The sequence below is a fragment of the Schistocerca gregaria genome, chromosome 1 (genome assembly GCF_023897955.1).
Source record: "Schistocerca gregaria isolate iqSchGreg1 chromosome 1, iqSchGreg1.2, whole genome shotgun sequence".
Taxonomy (NCBI): Eukaryota; Metazoa; Arthropoda; class Insecta; order Orthoptera; family Acrididae; genus Schistocerca; species Schistocerca gregaria.
The window spans coordinates 293,501,949-293,524,638 of record NC_064920.1 but is presented as its reverse complement, the minus strand read 5'-3'; the positions used below and the strand labels follow the sequence as shown (position 1 = coordinate 293,524,638).

General features: G+C 44.5%; 1 protein-coding gene across 7 annotated transcripts in view; it reads left to right on the top strand.

Moving 5' to 3' along the window:
• LOC126341744 (organic cation transporter protein-like) overlaps positions 1-22,690 on the top strand; it is a 220,562-nt gene that overhangs the window by 166,673 nt on the left and 31,199 nt on the right. For 6 of the 7 annotated variants that reach the window (XM_050001803.1, XM_050001800.1, XM_050001799.1 and 3 more), the window contains exons 3-6: positions 6,101-6,329; positions 6,408-6,511; positions 11,235-11,389; positions 13,832-14,000. In XM_050001803.1, the coding sequence (XP_049857760.1) occupies positions 6,101-6,329; positions 6,408-6,511; positions 11,235-11,389; positions 13,832-14,000 (657 nt within the window). Of the gene's footprint in view, positions 1-6,100; positions 6,512-11,234; positions 11,390-13,831; positions 14,001-22,690 lie in introns of all 7 variants that reach the window. The other variant, XM_050001797.1, reaches the window with a different exon arrangement.

The following is a 22,690-nucleotide window of genomic DNA, read 5'->3' as shown; positions in this document are numbered from 1 at the left end:
TCTGTCGCTCTTCACCTGATTTACTTCAGACTCTGCGGACCGTGAATTCAGCGTGAAGTTGCTATAGTCACGAACACGCTTCTGTTGATTGCTCCTCTGTAGCTTTATGCAGCTTACTCGCACGTTTTACTGAAAATGCGACAATGGACATTTATCAACAAGCGTACAAGTTCTCCATCTGCTTCTCGGTACACCAGTATGGGGTCAACCACCCACCCACTCACGGTCACTCATCTTAAAGCAGCTGGAGGCCACACCTCGTTACCGCTTCCTCAGAGCTTGAGCCGCCCTAAGCTGCCTATTGTCGCTTCCCTTCGCCGCTCCCCAGCCGTCCACGGTCAACTCTGTATACTTCCCTGGGATAAACTAGCCTCCAGTAAATCGACGCGTTTCCACAGAGTTTTCATGTCGAGTGAATTACTTTAAAACCATCACCTGACATTAATTATTCCAATATGTCCATACTATACCCTCTATAAGATGCACTGTACCTTGTCAGTCATGTTAGTTCAGCCCTACTGTTCGCTCAACGTGATTTAGTTGATCTTTAATGACTTCATGTAAGGGGCATAGTTCTTGCCATCTTACAAGGGAATTCAGTATTCTGACGTCTACAGTGTCAAGAAAATAACGATAATAGCACTTTTCAAGAATTACCTCTCATCGCGGAAAACGCAGAGGCCGACGGCCTTCACTTAATGACTGAGAGCAGCGGAATTTGTGCGGAGTTGTCAGTGCTAACAGATGAGCAACACTGCGTGAAATAACCACAGAAATCAATGTGAGACGTAAGACGAACAGTGTGGCGAAACTTGGCGTTAATGGGCTATGGTAGCGTACGGCCAACCCGAGTGCCTTTGTTAACACCACGACATCGCTGGAGCGTCTCTCCTGGACTCGTGGTCATGTCGTTTAGACGACTGAAAACCATGGCTGGTCAGATGAATCCAGATTTCAGTTGTTAAGAGCTGATGGTAGGGTTAGTGTGTGGCGTAGACACCACAAAGCCATGGACCTAGGATGTCAACAAGGCACTGTATAAGCTGTTCCTGGCTCCATAATGAAGTCGGTTGTGTGTACATGTAATGGACAGCGTGCTCTGGTCCAATTGAACTGATGATAGACTGGAAATGGATACCCTCGGCTACCTGGAGAGCATGTACAGCCATTCATGGACTTCACGTTCTCGAACAACGATGGAATTTTTGTGGATGACAATACGCCATCTCAGAACATTTGGGACAATTCGAGCAAATGATTTGGCCACCCAAATCGCCCAACACGAATGCCACCGGACATTTATGGGACACACAGATATGTCAGCTCAGTACAACATCCTGCAGCTGAAACACTTCCGCAATTATGGAAGCATGGCTCCGTATTTTTGCACGGGACTTTCAATGACACATTGAGTCCACGCAACATCGAGTTGTTGCACTACGTCGTGCAAAAAGAGGTCCGACAAAATATTAGGAGGTACCCCACGACTTTTATCACTTTAGTGTATATCTGTTCGTGTTATTTTTAACTGCGTGCGCAGCTCGTGGTGTAGTGGCTAGCATTGCTACCTCTGGATCACGGGGTCCCGGGTTCGATTCCCGGCCCGGTTCGGGAATTTCTCTGCCCGGGGACTGGATGTTTGTGTTGTTCTCATTATTCCATCATCATTCATGAAATTGGCTAGAATGGAATGAGTACAGATTGGGAAGGTGTACGGGCGCTGATGACCGCGCAGTTGACCACAAACCAATGGTCATCGTCATCACATATTTTAACTGCTGATAACGTTATCTGTGCTATTCACCAACGAATTCCAGTTTGCTTTAACTTTCTGTGATATTGTGTGTTTATCCTGGCTCTATTGGTGTAACTAAGGCCGATAAATAAGTAGATTAACTGTAAGTAGGCTGTTTAGGTTTTTATGTTGGTAACGCCATGTAGTGCTCTGTATGAAAATCACTGGCTGTGCTGTGTGCAGTCTGTGGCTGGTTGGTATTGTTGGAATGTTCGCCATTGTAGTGTTGGTCAGTTGGATGTTAACAGCGCGTACCGTTGTGCAGTTGGAGGTGAGCCGCCAGCAGTGGTGGATGTGGGGAGAGAATTGGCGGAGTTTTGAGAGCGGATGATCTGGACGTGTGTCCATCAGAGACAGTAAATGTGTAAGACTGGATGTCATGAACTGCTATATATATATACTGACTTTTGAACACTATTAAGGTAAATACGTTGTTTGCTCTCGATCAAAATCTGTCATTTGCTAACTATGCAAATCAGTAGTTAGTGCCTTCAGTAGTTGGAATCTTTTATTTAGCTGGCAGTAGTGGCGCTCGCTGTATTACAGTAGTTCGAGCAACGAAGATTTTTGTGAGGTAAGTGATTGATGAAAGGTATAGATTATTGTTAGTCAGGGCCATACTTTTGTAGGGATTTTTGAAAGTCAGATTGCGTTGCGCTGTAAATATTGTGTGTCAGTTTAGTGATGATCAGAATAAGTAAAGAGAGAAATGTCTGAAGTACGTTCAGTTTTGCTCAGCTATTTGAAAATCAAATAACGTAAGGGCTTTATCAGCACAGTAATTCATTAATTTTTCTAAGGGGACGTTTCATAACGTTCACATTAAAAAGGCAAAAGGACGGTAGTACACGATTACCGGATGACGTGTAAAGTTCTGGAGCTGTCGCATCATTTAAATATTTGTAAATAATAATCAAAAGCTATACGAAAACGAAAGAATATGGGATGTCAGTTGTTGGGACGGTGAATGGAAGGCTAAGATAGGCTGAAATGGTACTGAGAACGTCACTGGTACTGAGAACACTGACAGCCGACAAACAGCCTACTGATATAAAAACAGGAAACATTTCACGTTCTGACTGCTTATAGCGCCGTATTATTACCTGTTGGCAGAAAGTGAAACTATTTTTTTCAGCTTACTCCGCTAGCGCACCGATTAAGGTACTTAAGCATCCTGCGATGTACACAGTCCGCGCTGAAACAGTAGAAAATCAGGACTTTAATTATAAACGGTTGGTACTTACAAGGGAACGTACCCAAATGTCAATAAACGATATTGTTGTAACTAGGCAGCTGTATAGAGGGGCACAGTAATACAATACGTGTTTTTGTTTTGTGTCCAGTTTAATTTTTATGGGATGAAACACATCCTGAGAGGTAATTTCGCACGTTAGGTTTGAAGGGAAAAGATAAGATACGTTTCTCATAAACTGAAACGTTCTTGAAAATTGTATAATCTGTTTTTGTAAACATTTCAAAGTTTCCAAAATATCCTACCAGCTTTAAGTTTGCAAACTGAATACTTTTGTTACAACATACATAAAGTAGCTTTCAAACTACATAAATGGATGTGTAATAAGGCTGGTTTCTGAAATAGCATTTTCGGAAAATAAGCTGTACACAGTGTGCTGGAAGAGTGCTTTCAAAAAACGTAACTAAAATATCTTAACATTGATTGTTGGTGGTGGTATTTATTTGAGTTAAATTTATTTTATGTTTTAAATTATTTAACGTTTTTCACTCACTGTTTGCTATTGTTTACCATTTCATATACATAAACTTTATTAATTGAAAATAACTCATTATGATAGAAAATAACTGAAACAATGATCTGTAAACAAAAGCTTAACACACAAAATTTTCTTACCCGACGTACATAAAATGAAAGAAATTTCTTCACATAATTTGCATAGTGGAGAACAAACTTAAGCAGGATTTCAAACTGTAACAGGTGATCTTCTAAATATCCTGATTTGTATCCGGCGTATATCAGTACACTGGTAAGCGTTGGTGAAAATAATTATGTACTGGTGACTACCGCTTATTTGTATCTATTCTCAGGCGGAGATTATCACAAAAGTCATTCATCAGAAGTGCACTGAAGAGCCAAAGAACTGGTACGCCTGCCTAATATCGTGTAGGGATCCCGCGAGCTAGCAGAAGTGGCGCAACACGGCGTGGGATGGACTCGACTAACGTCTGAACTAGTGCTTGAGGGAACTGATACCATGAATCATGCAAGGCTGTATATAAATCAGTAAGAGTACGATAGGGTGGAGATCTCTTCTGAACACAGCACGCCGCAGGGCATCCGAGATCTGCTCAATAATTTTCATGTCTTTAGAGCTTGGTGATAAGCGGAGGTGTTTAAACTCAGAACAGTTTTCCTGGAGCCACTCCGTAGGAATTCTGGACGCGTGGTGTGTCGAATTGTCGTGCTGGACTTGCCCAAGTCTGTCGGAATGAACAATGGACATGAATGGATCCAGGTGATCACACACAATACTTGCATATGTGTCACCTGTCAGACTCGTATCAAGACGTGTCAGGGGTCCCATATCACTCTAACTGCACACACCGCACACCGTTACAGAACCTCCACCGGCTTGAACAGTCCCCTGCTAGCATGCAGGGTCCATGGATTCGTGAAGCAGTCTTCATCCTCGTACACATCCACCCGCTCGATACAATTTGAAACGAGACTCTTACGAACAGGTAACATGTTTCCAGTCGTCAGCAGTCCAATATCGATGTTGACGGACTCAGACGAGGCGTAAAGCTGTGTCGTGCAGTCATCAAGGGTATACGAGTGGGCCGTCGGCTACGAAAGCCCATATCAACGATGTTTAGTTGATTGGTTCGCTCGCTGGCGCTTGTTGGTGGCCCAACATTGAAATCTGGAGCAATTTTCGAAAGAATTGCACTTCTGTCACGTTGAACTATTCTCTTCAGTCGCCGAAGATCCCGCTCTTTCAGGATCTTTTTCCGGCCGCAATGATGTCGGAGATTTGAGGTTTTCCGGGATTCATGATATTCACGGGACACTCGCGAAATGATCGTACGGGAAAATCACTCCTTCATCGCCACCCCGCAGATGCTATGTCCTATTGCTCGTGCACCGACTATAACAGCGCGTTCAAACTCACTCAAATCTTGATAACGTGCCTTTGTAGCAGCAGTAACCGACCTAACAGCTGCCATAGACAGTTGTTGTCTTATAACAGGAGTTACTACCGCAGGGCCGTATTTTGCCTGTTTTCATCTTTGTATCTGAATGCACGTGCCTATAGTGTTTCTTCGGCGCTTCAGTGTAGATCTGAAAATCTTCTCTCAGACTCCTTCCAACAAAAAAATGATATAAAACGTAATCAAACAATTCAAAACAAGCAAAATAAATAACTACACTAATAATGAATATTTTGATATGCAGATGGTTGTTGGCTTGCAAACGTCCCCATCTGTTGACTCAGGGATCGAGACGCCTGTCATCTTGGACAAGATGCCTGTCATCTCGACTGCTAGGCGTACGAGGCCGTTGGGATCCAGCGTGGTGTTCCGTTACCTCCTGAGCCCACCGATTCCGTATTCTGCTAACAGTCATTGGATCTCGACCAACGCGAGGAGCAACGTCGCGATATGATAAACCGCAATCGCGATAGGCTACAATTCGACCTTTATCAAAGTCGGAAACGTGATGGTTCGCATTTCCCCTCCTTAGGAGAGGCATCACAACAACGTTTCACCAGGCAACGCCCGTCAACTGCTGTTTGTGTATGAGAAATCGATTGCAAACTTTCCTCATGTCAGCACGTTGTAGGTGTCGCCACCAGCGCCAACCTTGTGTGAATGGTCTGAAAAGCTAATCATTTGCATATCACAGCATCTTCGTGCTGTCGTTTAAATTTCGCGTCTGTAGCACGTCATCTTCGTGGTGTAGCAATTTTAATGGCCAGTAGTGTATATATATAATTGTTTCATAGATATTCTCCTCACATCTACTATGCCAAATTGCCTTTCGGGATGTTTTACCCCTTACGTCTAATTGAGCACAAGTGAGGAAAAAACATTACTTTGCCCCATTTCCGCACAAGTTTCATCACGATCGATTATTGACACCTGGTAGTAGAAATGTGTAACCGATTAGATAACCGCAGATTTCCAAAAATTGAAAAAGCTCGTTTGTAACGACACACACACACACACACACACACACACACACACACACACACACACACACACGATCATGCGGTCGAATACCCGTGCAAGACTGTGGTAGTAGTGGGGACGCACGCTGAACCTGCGCAGGTGCCGGCTGCCGTACGAGGGTCCCGACCCGGAGTACTCGCTGCCGGCGGCGCTGGTCAACATGACGCTGCCCTGGGACGAGCGCGCCGACGCCTGGTCCTCCTGCCGACGCCTCGACGCAGACTTCGAGGCGGAGTATTTCGAGTACGGCGTGCCCTCGAACGTCTCCGTGCCCTGCGAGTCCTACGTCTACGACACCTCGCAGATCTCCAGCAGCGCGACCACCGACGTGAGTACCCCACTGATACCCGCGTACTACAGTGTCACGTGTTTTCCTGGCCTCAGGCGTCCGTGTATCGTGTTGCAGTGGGACCTGGTGTGCGGCAGGGAGTGGCTGCGAGCGACCGCAGACGCGTGCGTCATGCTGGGAGTTCTCCTGGGAGCAGTGACGTTCGGTGCCCTGTCCGACAAGTGAGTGCATTCGCTAAGCTGTACTGAAGTCTGGACATGGCAGAGCGCTGTCTACTGTGTAGCGTCATCCACCGCCAGCAGTGTTGCGTGCTCTCATTACGTCGGACGTCTTTCAGGCACCAGCGTCATTATTTTGTTCAGGAATTCCAAATTATAATCTCGTGCAGTGTATCACATTTTCACATGTATATTCGATACAATATGATCTACTTCCTCTACGGTACATGGTGTAGCATGTGGATATCGTTAATTAGCCGAAAGTGGTGGACGAGCGGTTCTAGGCGCTACAGTCTGGAACCGCGCGACCGCTACGGTCGCAGGTTCGAATCCTGCCTCGGCCATGGATTCGTGTGATGTCCTTAGGTTAGTTAGTTTTAAGTAGTTCTAAGTTATAGGGGACTGATGACCTCAGAAGTTAAGTCTCATAGTGCTCGGAGCCATTTGAACCCGTTAATTGTTTAAACGCCGAATCGGTTAATTCATACGGCATTCAGACATAATCCGGCTTCACCATCTGTTCGAAATGACAAGATTATGCGGTAACAACGCGTACATGGGTCATTGCCATTTCATCTTACTCAAACCAGTGACTAATTATGCCTATTGTACAAGTTCGTAGTTTTTTTCACGTTGGTATTGCGGTTGATATGCGGATATTTATCGATTGTCATTTTTTTGGCTGTTCACTGTTGCTCTTTGAGTCTAGATATTGTTATTTTTTCATTTACAGATAGCGGAGCTGTGGATACTAGAAAGTGGAATGCCAAGTGGAGAAATTGGAAGATTTCCAGCATATTTGGTTATCTGAAATCAATAGAGGGGTGACAGCAGTGGATGTTGCCAGTAACATTTCTGACGGGTATGAGGATAATATCATTCGACAGAGCACGACAAGAAACTGTTTTTCTCGTTTTGAGGAGGATCGTTTTGACGTTAGTGGCTCTCCACGTTCAGGAAGACCTTCGCGGCTTGAAGAAGATCGCTTAAAAATGCATTTGATCCACAATGATCCACGTTAGTGTACTCGAGGACCGGCAATGTGATGAACTATTATAATTCCATCAACGTGCGACATTTGCATACAAAAGATTAAAAAGCTCGGTGTATGGGTACCACATGTTCTTGGCCAAAATCACGAAAATCAGCGGGTGGCCTTGTGTGCATTTCTGCTTGCTGATCATGAATCGCTCGTGAACACCACCGACCTCTCCTACTCTGTATCGATACTGGTGACGAGAAATGGTGTCTTTATGCTAACGTAAGAAAAAGAAAGGAACGGTTGAGACCAAAAAAGCAGCTCAGTGGTCTACGCACATCCACAGAAGATAATGTTAAGCGTCTGGTCAAACAGCTACTGTGTGTCGTACCACGAACTGCTTCCCTGAGACGTAACCATCACTGCTGACTTTCTGTGAACAACTGAGGTCTTGCAGAGGCAATGGAAGAACAACGGCCAGGAAGACTGCATGGAGTGACGCTACTCCTCTACAGTGACCGTCCGCATTCTGTTAGACTGATACAAACCGCTATAAAGAAGCTGGGATCAGAAGTCATTTCACACCCACCTTATTTACCCGATCTTGCGCCCTTAGATTTTCACGTTTTCCGCTCTCTATCGAAACACCTTCGTGGAGCTTCCCTATCTGGACAAAAATGCACTCCAAGCATGGTTCAAAGAGTTTTTCGCCTAAAAATCACGTGCTTTCTACTGAGGTGGAATCTGAAAGTTACCCCAGCGTTGGCAGGCTGTCGTAAATAGTGAAGGAGAATATATTATTGACGAATGAAGCCTCTGCTACGTGTATCTGTTGTGTCCGTCAAAGTTATTGAAAAACGCTGCGAACCTATTCACCAATCCAGTAATAAAATCAACATGATAATTTTAACTGACTAACGTGCTCCAGCATCTCGTTCGGTCTTTATTGTGCAAATACACCACCACTGGACTATGTACGAGTGGTGTAGATTGAAACGTTATATATCGAAAGACAATTCGTGTGTCTATAGTTTCCTTTACTGTGATCTCCGATGATGTCGCGACTAAGCCACATCAACGACAAAACTTCACTGGTCAACAAAGAATTTTGGAACTAAGAAAAAGAATATTTGAAGCAAACATAATTGGCACGTTATTCACGCTATTGATTACTATTGTGATGGTGAATAAAATCTTCCGCACTGGCTGATAAAATACTTTATTAATAAAGTCACGATCAGTTCCGCATCGTTGGAGATGCATTTTCAGGCGATTATTCAATTTTTTAAGTAGTCGTGGCGCGGCAAATGGAAAGCATAGAGACACGCCCCATCGTTCATCGTCAAGATCAAACCAATAGCAGCCGGCCGCGGTGGTCTCGCGGTTCTAGGCGCGCAGTCCGGAACCGTATGACTGCTACGGTCGCAGGTTCGAATCCTGCCTCGGGCATGGATGTGCATGATGTCCTTAGGTTAGTTAGGTTTAAGTAGTTCTAAGTTCTAGGGGACTAATGACCACAGCAGTTGAGTCCCATAGTGCTCAGAGCCATTTGAACCAATAGCACGCTAAAAGCGGTTTTTTAAAATTATTAATCTGACTGGATTCGCGCTACACCACGCCGTAGACATCACAGAAGTGTACCGCCGTACACTCTACAATGATATCTACGGCATGGTGTAGCGCGATCCCAGTCAGTTTAATCATAGACAAACGCTTTTAGCGTGCTGTTGGTTTGATTTCGGCATTGAACGGTTGGACTTGTTTCTAAGCATTCTTTTTGTCACACCATGACTTTAAAAACAAGAAAAACCTGCAAAATGAAGAAAATCCCCAATTATGGGAAACCAGTTGTGACTCTTACTAAAAGTTTATCAGCCAGTGTGGAAGATTGCATTTACCATATGAAACTGTAGCTGCGGTTGCCCTATCTCTAAAATATGTTAACTACTGTAACTACTATAAGTGACAAAAAATTTGTGGCCACAGACATAAAGAAAAGGAAATTTAATTTATACTATAAATGATTTATTAGTTTCTAGAGCTCAGTATTTTCGCAAAAATTAGATGTACAAATTTGATTGCTGCATGAGTAGAACTGTAAACCCACCAAGTTTGCATTTTGCACTCCACAGATGTTCTAAGAGTGCCGCTCTGGTTACACGAAACACGTGCAGGCGGTAGTTACCTTCCTTCCATGCCTTATGAAGCAACATCCTATAAATGGTCAGCACAGCAACAATGATGCATTCTTTGAGCTGTTCCAGTGTTGTTGGCAGTTCAAATGGTTCAAATGGCTCTGAGCACTATGGGACTTAACATCTGAGATCATCAGTCCCCTAGAACTTAAAACTACTTAAACCTAACTAACCTAAGGACATCACACACATCCATGCCCGAGGCAGGATTCGAATCTGCGACCGTAACGGTAGCGCGGTTACAGACTGAAGTGCCTAGAACCGCTCTGCCACACAGGCCGGCTTGTTGGCAGTGCCGATATGTAAACACGGCCCTTAATGGAACCCCAAAGGGAAAATGGCACAACGCGTTAGGTCAGGTGACCTGGGGGGCTAAGGAAACAGAGCCTCGTCATCTTCACCACTATGCCCGTACCAAAAATGCTTAAGTTCGTCGTTTATGAAGCGACGAACACGGATGCTCCAGTGAGGGAGCGCCCCACCTTGATTGGAGGTGAAATTCTCGATTTCAGCAGTCAGTTTGAAAACAACAGCAACAGAAATGTGTTAAGGTGAGAGATACCTATCACAGTCTCTTTGCAGAAGAAAAACGGCCCATACAGCGCCTTCCCAAATCTCGTTCATGCGTCAGTTTCATGCGGATGGCCGGCCGCTGTGACCGATCGGTTCTAAGCGCTTCAGGCCGGAACCGCGCGCCTGCTACGGTCGCAGGTTAGAATCCTGCCTCAGGCGTGGTGTGTGTGATGTCCTTACGTTAGTTAGGTCTTAGTAGTTCTAAATCTAGGGGACTACCGAGCAAGGTGGCGCAGTGGTTAGACACTGGACTCGCATTCGGGAGGACGACGGTTCAATCCCGCGTCCGGACATCCTGATTTACGTTTTCCGTTATTTCCCTAAATCACTCCAGGCAAATGCCGGGATGGTTCTTCTGAAAGGGCACGGCCAACCTCCTTCCCAATCCTTTTTTTTTTCATGAGGATATTCAGTATCCTACACATTTATATTGTGGCGATTACCTTTTCCAGATAAATGGGAGGTTGCTTCGTCACTAAATATCAACCTGGAGGCGAAATGTCCATCCTCAAGTGCTTCCTGTGTTGTGATGCAAATTTATAGGCACCGTCGCAAAATAATGTGCGTAGTTTGCTTGAGTGTGTACGAAACTTATCCTCGCGCTCTGCATATGGCTTCTGGCACACTTGGTCGGCCACTAGGTTGCTGTTTACAGACAACCAGTGTCCCTATATTGTCGATACCAATACACTATGGTGTTTTTACATGGCCATTCTCTTCCGCAGTTCCTATTCAATGCACACTGCACAGTTGTAACAGGTAAACATCTTGTAGAATCCAACACTCAAAACTTATTTTCTTGGTTTGATGCCACATTCTCAAGGCACTGCACGGTAACGCAATCTGGGCAGTTCATGGTTCTATTCATGCGTCAGTCATATTCGTACGTGTAACACTTCGGAAAATATAGAACGTAACTGAAGACTTTGCAGAGTCACGCTCCTGGTGACGCAGCCGTGAGACGAAACTATATTTGCAGGTACGGCCGTCGCAAGGTGTTCCTCGTGTCGCTGGTGCTGCAGGTGACCGCCGGCTTCATGGTGGCCGGCGCGCCAGAGTACTACTCGTTCGCCTTCATGCGGCTCATCATCGGTATGACGTCATCCGGCGTCTTCCTCGTCGCATACGTGCTCGGTTAGTACCCAGTAGTGCCTTACCTTACTGACACCAGAAATGATAAAGTTTCTCTGATCTAATTCCAGCTTTATCCTAAACAGTAAAATTAGTAGATCAAAGATAAGTTCCTCCTGTAGAGTGCCTTCCCTAATGTAGTTTCACAAACAATCCGTACAGGAGTATGAAATGAGGGATGTTATAGAGCGTTTGGTTCTTTCCAGTCAAATCACATCACGGAGTTGGGGCAGAGGACATGGAATACTTGAGGGGGGATCACCAGTCCTCACATTTGCCTGACAATCAAGGAAAACCTCCCAAAAACGCCAGTCAGAAACTGGGGATTGGAAGTTCTTGTATTTTTTTCAAATTGAACTATACGGTCCCAGAGACCTTTTTAGTTTCAAGCATCAATGATGTTTATATGAAGACTGAAGCGAAGAACGAAAATTTGTACCAAGATTGGGATTCGACCCCCACGGGTCCCGTGCTCTACTAGACCGATGCGCAACGCACGGCGCCACCCTGGCACAGTGGATTTGAATAACTGCACGGACTATTCTAGCGTGCCTCCCTCCTCAATTCAAATTGCCATTCAGGCATTAGCCCACTTTCGTGTTCTCCCTAAAATCGAACGCCATTGTTAGTTTCATTTGATCGAAGCAACTCTACCTGGGCTTCAGTCGGGGTCCCACTGTTCGGCCGATGTTGAGGTTCTATTCCAATACAGTTGGAGAGCTTCTGCAATCTTGCTCGAGTTTAGGGGAATACCAAAGTGGGCAGACGCGTGAATGGAAATTTGGACTGTGGAAAGGCACTGCACCCCGTTGGCGTAGTGGTTATCGCATCTACCTGGTAAGCAGAAGACCTAGGTTCCATATCCAGCCTTGTTACAAATTTTCATTCGTCGCCTCGAAACAATGGTGTGTGTGTGTGTGTGTGTGTGTGTGTGTGTGTGTGTGTGTGTTCCACACTGTACTGACTTTTATTGCATCAGTAGAACGAGACAAATTACAGAAATCGTTACATCTAGAACAAATTACCGGTATGCTAAATCGCTTAAACAATCAGGGAATTTGATGGCGGAAGTCATGAAATAGGCGAAGCTTGTTGCCTTAGTAGCGGAAGGACAAAACTCTCACGACGCTATCACTAACGCTGCTGACCAGGTTTTGGTCCGAAAAATTTATGGAAGGTGCGTAGATGTACCCAGACGTTGTGACAGATCTCGGACCAATGAGTTATCTTCTTATGACAATTGGTGTACATTTAATAGAATGTGCAAACGTTACAAATGCTTGTCACGAAATGTGTGCGAAAATATAGTATTCCTTATAGTATTCCTTCTGAGCTAACAGACGGACTTTACAGTACGAATGCATATACTATTCAGAGACTGGTTACTTCTTAAAGCTTACGTTAAGATGAGAATAATCTCAGTAGTTAAGAGATCCTACTGCTCTTTAAGAGAAGTTGTTTTTAAATCCTAGCCAAGCCACCTTGATAATACAGGTTCTCCGAAAACCACTACAAGAGAATGTCGGGGTACGTCTGTCAAATAGCCCACTATGGTAACCGTCAGTTGTTCTTCCATTACTCTCACTTGCTTCTGGATGCCTCCAACTGAGTTAGGGAGCGAAACCGACCAGTGGTTAACAAACTTGACGTACATTCAGTAGGACTGCGGTTCAAAACTCGCATCGAATCACACAGATTTAAGGTTTCAGTTATTTCCCTAAACCGACTGTGGCCAGTGTCGGGAAGGTTCCTTCAAAAAATGTCTCAGCTGGTAGCCTTCACCTCCCTCGTATTTTCCAAGCCTTTCTCGGTGTCCAACGGCCTTTTCGTCGAATGGACGTTAAATATGGCCCTTCATTTTCCAACATCTAGGACCCCGTCCTATGGAGATATTGAACTCGGTCTCTTTCCTTACTTTCTGTTAACTATCTGTAAATGTGACCTGGAATAAAAGGCGAATCCACAACTTTCAGAACTAGTGATTGTGCAACAGTTCTGAATAAGCAAATATGATTCAGCCCAGCCTTATCAGTCTTGGATGAAAATTGGATTAACGCAGGCAACGCTGTGCGTGATTTGGATTCTTCTACACCCGTGGAAATTTTATAATTTCTTGTCTAAACAGCTAATTGGATCTACTGAAAACTCTTCTGGAAGATACTGGACCAAAGTGTGCCGCCACCTGGACCCACCATGGAAACTGGGAAGCCGCTGTGCGGAGCAGACACTTTCTGTCGCTGACCTGAGGGATGGACTCAAAACGGCGAGGTTTCTGATCGACATTGACTTCGGCGTTGACATACGGCGTTGCCAACTCGTGGAGGAGAGCAATCCTGCAGCTACTGAGGAAGAGGCCACGTCTTCGCCAGCCCACGCCGCGACTATATCGATCCTGCAGTCGGTTGCCTGGTCTAAAGGGAGCGCCGGCATCGGTTGGTGTTGCAGCGATGGAGATGGTGGGGCCGAGCAAGCGGACGCTGGCGGGCGTGGGCTGCCAGACCTTCTTCACGCTGGGCTACATGCTGACCGCCGCGATCGCCTACTGCATCCGCGACTGGCGGCTGCTCCAGGTGGCGCTCACCGCGCCCGGCATCCTCTTCCTCTCCTACTGGTGGTGAGCACCCTCACGTCTGCGTTTATCCCAACGTAGGGGGTGGACCGGGGCACAACAATGACGATTCGTCGCTTGTCAGACTCGGTGGCTCAGTGGTAAAGTGCCAGGCATATCCAATTGTCGCGGGTTCGATCCTCGGTCAGTTCCAGGATTCGTCTCACTTTTCAGATCTTCGATCTCTGCCAACGTTTGATAATGTACCACCGTTGTTGGAGACCACGCTAGTCCCTTATGTATCTGGGTGGGTAAGTCACTTCGAAGATCAGAGGAAGGCAACGGCATCCTCCCTGCTATTGGACCAGGCCTTCCAAAGCACTGTAATCTTAAAGTAGAAAAAGATACGGACCTTGAAGTTACTTTGAGTAAAACACAGTATACATACATCCCTATACGGTACATAAAGTCATAAAAATTCATGTACATATATGTTCCACATCTCCTAAAGCATTGGACCAATTCAGCCAAACTTACCACACATCACGTACTATCTGGAAATAATTTCAATACAGCTAAGAACAACTTATCTATCAAAGGGGCGCGGGTGAGAAAGTAACGTAAGCAATGACGCGCAAATGCCCAGACGTTATTCGTGCAGTATTTGACTTGCAACAAACATTACACATAACTTCAAACCTGTACGAAACTCTCTCTTGATGAAAGGAAAAAATCTTTATCGGTTACTACGTATTCTCTGTTAATGCAGTGAAACTGCCGCATCATGAACTACTGCCGGCCGCTGTGGTCGAGCGGTTCTAGGCGCTTCACTCCGGAACCGCGCTGCTGCTACGGTCGCAAGTTCGAATCCTGCCTCGGGCATGGATGTGTGTTATGTCCTTAGGTTAGTTAGGTTTAAGTAGTCTAGGGGACTGATGACCTCAGATGTTAAGTCCCATAGTACTTCGAGCGATTTGAACCATGCATTACGTTTAATTTTTATTACTTCCTTACTACCAAATCTATTCGCAACATACTTCAGACGGTAGACATATATACCAGTGGATGTACCTACAAAAATATATCACTGTACGACACATACTTCTGGAGATACGACATAAATCTTGAGCTGCATAAAAAGAAAACTGTAGTGCGAAATGAGCTAGAGATGTTGGTGAGATGTGTGTTCAATTACGTACGAAATATTTTAAATGCATGTGAAATAAATTTGACATACGCGTACGCGGACAAAGCTACAGGTAAAAAGCTCGTCCTAAACCCCTGGCACGATTTAAATCAAATTTGGTACACACATTAGTTACGATATGGAAAAAAATCCTGTGTGGGTAGAAACCACCAGCCTCCTAACGGGATGGGTGTGATAACGTGGAGAGAAAAGGGGGGGGGGGGGAGACGGAAAGACAGAAGGGGTGAGGGGGGGGGAGGAGTAGATGGGAGAGGAGGAGGAGGAGGAGGAGGAAGAGGACTAATGGAAGATCTGAATACATATGTACCCAGGAAATGCCAGTATTCAGCTAGGTATAACAAATAGTGAAGTGAAGCAGGCATTTCTGTCTTTGAATGGTCTCCTCAAGGGCGTTGAAATATGATGCCTGAATGTGGGTTCTTGTATGCATGATGTTCTAAAACTTTTTTGAAAGACGACTACGTGAAAACTCTAGCGTACATTAAGTACACGCATCAGTGGATAGAGCTGTCCTCAGAGTTTTTAACTGACAAGTACTCATAATGGATACTGTGATGCGGCAAATGTCAAGAAGCGAGTAAAACGCATATAAGTGACTGACACGAATTGTCTGGGATAGCGTGACAGCAACCCGCATGGAAATCTATCCCTTGGCTTGCCTATCTACACACGTGAGCTAACTTAACGTAACAGCATGGAGAGGATGACTTGTCTAAATGTAATGAGACGACTGCGCCCTAGTGAAACTACGGTATGGTAAACATTACGAATCGAAAAATTGGATAGATGCTCTATTCACTGTTTGTAGCATTTTTCTGTATGTCTTGTAGTTTTTGCGCAGTCGCTTTCTGGAACCCCGGTTATACTTATAGATAACCCTTTATGTTAGCTCACAGTCTCATTTTATTGTATGAAGACAGGTTGCAATAAATGTCAGGATTGATCACTGAACTCACTCGACAACCTAATGTTGGCTCACATACCATTGTCAACGGAATCACAGGATCACATTTTTCCGAAACCTGCCACTGCCTCCCACTGTGACGTCATCCACGAGCTCGACGACGCTGCAAACACCAAGGTGTCGACCATTGCGAAAAACAGGCCACAGCTCAGACGTTGGTGACGTTTAGGGTGGCTTAATGTGTCACTAATGTGGCAGCAATTTTCATCACCTCTCTACCCAAAGTCACCGTGGATGTGTCAGACGGTGGGGGTCGTCACATCCCATCCTGCCAACATGTCACCCTTTTCTTTTGACGCCTGTGCGATGGAGGTCAGAACCGCGACCACCAGCGTTGAAATCGCGCAGTTTTCTCAGGAGTGGCCGAGAAAAGTATTCTAGACGCACCACCGCTCAGAACACACACGAAAAGGCCTCATGGGGCGGTATAAAGAGCGCCAATGAACCCCCCTCCCCCCTTTTCCGCTAGGGCAAGGATTACCACACATTTCGATGTCTAAAACGACAGTTCACAGTGCAGTGAGTAACAGGAAATCGTTCTTGACAACCTTAGACTCTGCTGACAGGTTCGGACATTTAAACCCTTCTTTAGGGACATTTTGGGCCTGCATCCCGAATGGACATGATTTCACCCCTTTGAAGTGCAGTGTTACCCCTTGTGTCTCGGTCGGAAACACTAGGGATCTTTCGAAATCATCCGACGCACTTCGAACGCCAATCGGAGCATCGAAGGATGCTTACAGTTTTTTTCAGATCGCCTGATCTGCTCTCTTCTGTGGCGTGGCCAGAAGAGGGTGCGGCCTAGACTCATGCGTGGATACAACGGCAAAGTGTCCCGCTAAGAGCCTCCAATTCGGCAGTACCCTCGGTGGCAGCGGCCCTTGTTCATTGAGAATTTTAAGAATATGCCTTTACAGAGCGAACATGTGAAGTAAACCTAGGCGCCAGCAGGCAGCAACTATTAGAAACCCCTTTGATTCCAGCGCCTCAGACTACTTCACGCGTTGCCTTAATACACGCAAGTTTTTAAAATTCTCAGTAAAGGTGGGGGGCAGGAGGTCATAGAAAGTTTTGCTTTACTGAGGATGTTAGAGGGGACCTTTGCTTGAGCCAGTCTCGCACCACCCTTCCATGATCATGCCATAGCAGGGCGCAAAACAGGAGGGCTGGGAAAGCAAAAACATCTGTTGCTGCCTCAGATCACGTTCAGATTTCGTTGAATGATTTTGAGTGGTCCCCAGTGGTCCCAACCTGTGTAAGAGAGCAAAAATTGCAGTCGCACTGTTTTACAAAGGGGATGCGATCATGTTCAATTGGAATGAAGCCTCCCAATGACCCTAGAGAAGGGTTGAAACGTCCAAGATTATCAGCTGTGTCAAAGTTTGTCATGAACGTCGTCCTGTTAAGGATCTCACCAGGAACGTCCTTTTTTTTATTTTATTTTATTATTATTATTTTTTTTTTTTGACAGTGAGTTATGTGGCAATCATCATCCCAGAGAGAAGGGTGGTTTCATTGACGCCGTTTGTGCCGTCAGCTGTGACCATTTCGCACCGATTCTGAGCGGCGGTCAATGTGGAATGTTTTCCTCGGCTACTCCTAAGAAAACCGCGCGATTTCAATGCCGGGCGTCCCGGTTCTGATCTTCATCTTAGAGGCGTCAGAAGAAAGGGCGACACTTGGGTAAGAGGGCATGTCACTACCTACCCATCGTCTGATGGGTGCCAGTGTGTCATCATTAACCCGCTTAAGCGTCACATAAGCTTCTTAGGTTTGACCTTCTTTTCGCACGTGCCAACACTTTGCTGTTTCAATCGTCGTCGAGGCCAGTGGGTGACGTCGCAGGGCACTACACTTTTGTATCATTACACAGGACGGTTGTACGCACCTGTGAGCAAAATTTCAAACTTAAGCGTCGCAATTCGGAGCAGTTACGGGGGTCTGAAAAGTGGTCGATTAATTCTTTTGCGTAGTGTAGTCTCTAGCGAAGAGCAGTCCGGAACCGCGCGACTGCTACGGTCGCAGGTTCGAATCCTGCCTCGGGCATGGATGTGTGTGATGTCCTTAGGTTAGTTAGATTTAAGTAGTTCTAAGTTCTAGGGGACTGATGACCACATAAGTTCAGTCCCATAGTGCTCAGAGCCATTTGAACCATTTTTTTTTCTAGCGAAGAGCCGTCCACAGCGTAATTACCAAAGACGAATCTGAGTTCGTGAGAGAAAACAAAATTTCCTTGCCGCGTTCATCGTTGTTGGACCATCTGGTGGAACACAATAACAAACAGCATAGGTGTAGTCCCATTACATCACTTACACTGCCGAAGTGTGCCCCATGATTCATATCTGTTTGACAGTGCTGGCGAGAGACCATCGCACCCCCCTCCCCTCCCTCCCCCCTCCCCACTCCCCTTTTGCATATCTGCGTCTGGCAGGTTTGTATCAACAGCGCTTCCAGATATTAAAATAAGGAGAAAAATTACGCAAGTGGTATGGGACCCAAAATGGATATTTTGAGACAAGATTTTGCAGTAACTGTGTGTGTTTTTCTGTTTCTTTTTTATTTTTGCATAAGCAATTAGAAGCTAGGCAAGGACTAAATCTCAGGTCAAAAAAATTCGTCATAGTGCCGTCCAACAGCCCGAATACAAGTATTACAAGGGCACATAAAATTTTGCCATATTTTGTCAAATACCCTGGCGACTATTAAGCAAAAACATTTCCTTATCAGTTTCGACTAGGATTTCAAACACCAACGTCATGAAGTTACATTATGGGAAAATCTAGAGGACTGAAATACGGTGATTGCACTGATTCTGGGATAGGACCTCCACCTCCACCTCCACTTCCAGTTCAACGATTAGACTTGTCGTCGAGGTGCTCTGAAGTCAACATCGATGTAGTTTGGTGCACTGTCGCTGTGAAAGTCACGTGACTGAGAATACGAGGAGGTAAGATATCCAACAGTTGCAGCGTCGCGGACTGAATACCGGGTAACACGAATAAGTAAAGCGAGACAGCAGGAGATAGATTCCATGATATAAAATTACCTAACTCCATCTGAAAAAAGTGATAACCAATGCTACTGACTGGAGACGAGTGTGATGAATGGATTTTCGTGAGCGTCAATGAAAGTTCGAAAACACTGTCACAGACAAAGAGGCCTCGTCTGCTTTCGCGTAGTGTAGTCTCTAGTGAAGAGCTGTCCACAGCGTAATTACCAAAGACGAATCTGAGTTGGTGGGAGTGAAACAAAATTTCCTTGCAGCGTTCATTACTCTCTAGCACAGAGGCTGTTCATTCATTGACAGATCTGAACTGTAGGCCCAAAATTACTTAGTCACAGCGCTTTCACATGTTATTTACAATGGTGGTGTAATTGCAGCTCATTCATCACTCTCCTGGGGGTCTCCCTCCAAGTGTGCACACCACCGGTAGATTGATAGAGATTCTCCCACATGGCCCAGCAGCAGCTTGCCATATGCTGTTTAGCACCCCGTTTATATCTCTGTGTCGTTACCCAGTCTCTCGCAATCTTGTGTTGACGTCAGTAAAATATTTTCAGTTGCATAAATGAAGCATGCTGTGAAAATGCCGTCTGTATGTATTCGTTTGGCTTTCTGGGCACTACATCATTGCTACACTGTACATTAAATATTTATGCTGATGAGCCAAAACAAATAAGACCACACTATGAGAACTGGTAGCAGCCCCATGTTCAACAGTGTGCGCTGTTCTGAAACATATACTCTGATGACAGATCTGCCACGGATCTACGCCTATCCTACTCCGCTGAGCGGGCAAGTCTGTGACCTCTACGTTAGTGATGAGACGTGACCGTCCAGTACCTTGTCACCTACTCATGTTTCCACCGTCCTTCAACCTGTTCCTATTGATGTTCACGGCAGCAGCACGCGAATAGCTGACCAGCTTTTCAGTTTCCGTTCCCAGACGCCAGGCCATAACAATCTGCCCTTTGCCGAAGACACTGTTAAGTGAGTTTTTCTATTTGCGGCCCATATCACCGCTAGAATGTTTCCCCATTCTGCTCTGCTCCGTTTACATACTTCCCTTGTCACGTCATGCGCCAGAAACGCCAAAAGGTGGAGTTCACTCCTGCGAAGGACTGTGGTTATATTATCTATACGTTATTGTGACTTGAAATAGTTTGTTGTCGACAACCGTCCACCAATTCTAAGCAATGTCACACTCCACCGCGGACTTAGCATAGCTGATTGTATACTGTTTTGCAACTTACGATGCAATATGTCATGACATACATAGTCAATTTCCGACCGATCTATCACAACTACATATTGGTCAGTTTGGCACACTACTTATTTCAGTCTCACGTGATAGCACTTGTTGCAAAAACCTACTAACAGCTGGCAATAAAAACAACCGCTAGCCTAGCAATGTAGGATGAGCAATTCTGAATGACATTTGCAGTGAGAGAGAAATTAGACCATTCACTGTGTGAGATGATACTCATTCAAACTGTTGACAGATAAAAATAATTGCTGAAAATAGGTACATTCTGCAGTTACGTAGCTTATTTGGCAAGTGCATGTGGACATGAGAAAAGGAAAAGAAAAGTCACCTCCACTTCTGAGTGCCACAAAAGTGAACAAAATTTCGGTACATTTAAGCTGTGGCAGTAATGCTAATTTTAATATCTTGCAAGCAACGATTTCTGCTGAGAAATCTCCTGACGATCGTAACTAAAGAACATTTCCCTGTTCCACGTCCTACACATACCTACATCCGCATAACCAATGACGAGACACGGGCTTGCAATTGTTCAAATGAGAAGTCAATGAAACTTCGCTAATCCTCGATAGACACTGACAAAAAGGATCTGTTGTAAATAATTCGCTTTCGGCTGTAAAATCCTAAACGACATTTGCAATTGCATCTGGACTGCAGGATGACCTATGAAACGCAGTACACGTAAATCGTAAAGCGAATAACAAATTGTAGCTTTACTTCAATTAAACAGGAGGGTGAAATGTAAAGGCAGGCTTCCGCTGCCGTTGTCACAATCAATAAAATTCTTCTGGGTTTGAGGCCGCATTGTCACCTGTTGCATGGCGCCTTCCTCAGGGTGTATTGCTACTGGCTGCAATACACCCTGAGCAAGGCGCCTTGCAAAAGTCGCCGAAATGTCGGAATTTTACACATGACAATGCGGCCTCAAATCCGGCAGATTTTTGTTGACTATAAGGGTGAAATATTTTTGACTCAGTATATAGTATTAGTTGTTGTTTGACATATTTACCGCACCGTATTAAATAGTGTTGCTGTTCTACTGACATATCTACGGACATATCTATCGGATTTACCCACCTAAAAGAGGATGTTCTTTCTGAAATTCGTCCTTCGAAAGATACGGAATATTCTTAAATTAGCGGGCGAAACTTAAATAGGTCGAAATCGATAATTATTGCCATTTCTATTCTCAGTTTAGCATATGTCCGTCATTGTTAGATCAGCATTTGAATTTTCAACGATAACGCTCTTGAAACCAAATTTGCACAATTAAACTTGTGTTCACTGTCAAAGGTGTAAGATTTTACGATAATGGATGCAAATCATAGGAGTGACTTTCTTGACTTGTGTGACCTACGGTTTAGCTACTCACTATTGATTCGCGCAGACTGTAAGTTTAAGTCAAATCATGAACGAACCGTGCGTTAGGGAGAAAATTAGCACCAGTATACGTACGGAAGGTATTACATGATGATGGAAATCATTACAGGAAACCTTCAACGAAGTTTATTAAAAGACCTCATAGTCGCCGTTGACTGTGTAAAATATTTGTTACTATTGCAATTGTGGCCTTCTGGCCATTTTCAAGTAACACTGCAAAGTTACCTAAACACAAATATACAAAAGTGAAGCACAGGGTGTATAAACATAATCATTTTTATTAAGAAAGTAGCTCAATTATAAAAATTGGAGATAAATGTACATACTTACATTCTGTCAGAATATAAAACTATCGTCAAAATGCAGCCTTTTGACTTTGAGAGTCCCACAAGATCCGATGAGTACGACACTTATTACGCCAGATTACTGATTTTACTGTAAAGAAAAATTTATGGACTATAACGAGGGAAGAAAAGCATACTCCAATGTATTTCATTTTTGTATGTTTTATAAATGAAATGTAGCCTCGACATTTCATTGTATCCGAAGCTTATGATTTATTGTATCAATCTACTTCAACAGTAATTCATAGAATTGTACAGTTATTTTAGACACTTACCGAAAACATTTTAAACAATTTCGATGGAGTAGTATACATATTTACTTAGTCCTGTTTACTAAAATAGAGCCTCGTTGAAGGATGCATTAAGTGATTGTGCGGAGGCATTGTGATGTTTTGTCAAAATTTGTGGTGCTGCAAAGTGAATTGGATTGCTGGCGAGCGTTTTACGCCATTTATATTCGTAAAATTTATACGTTTACAAAGTATTGTACATCAGAGCTCTATCTTCATCTCATTTATGAGCTCTAAAGTCAATGTGAGAGCCTATTAACGGATAACACAAGTATTATTCCCTATTATGTTATAAATAAATATTCC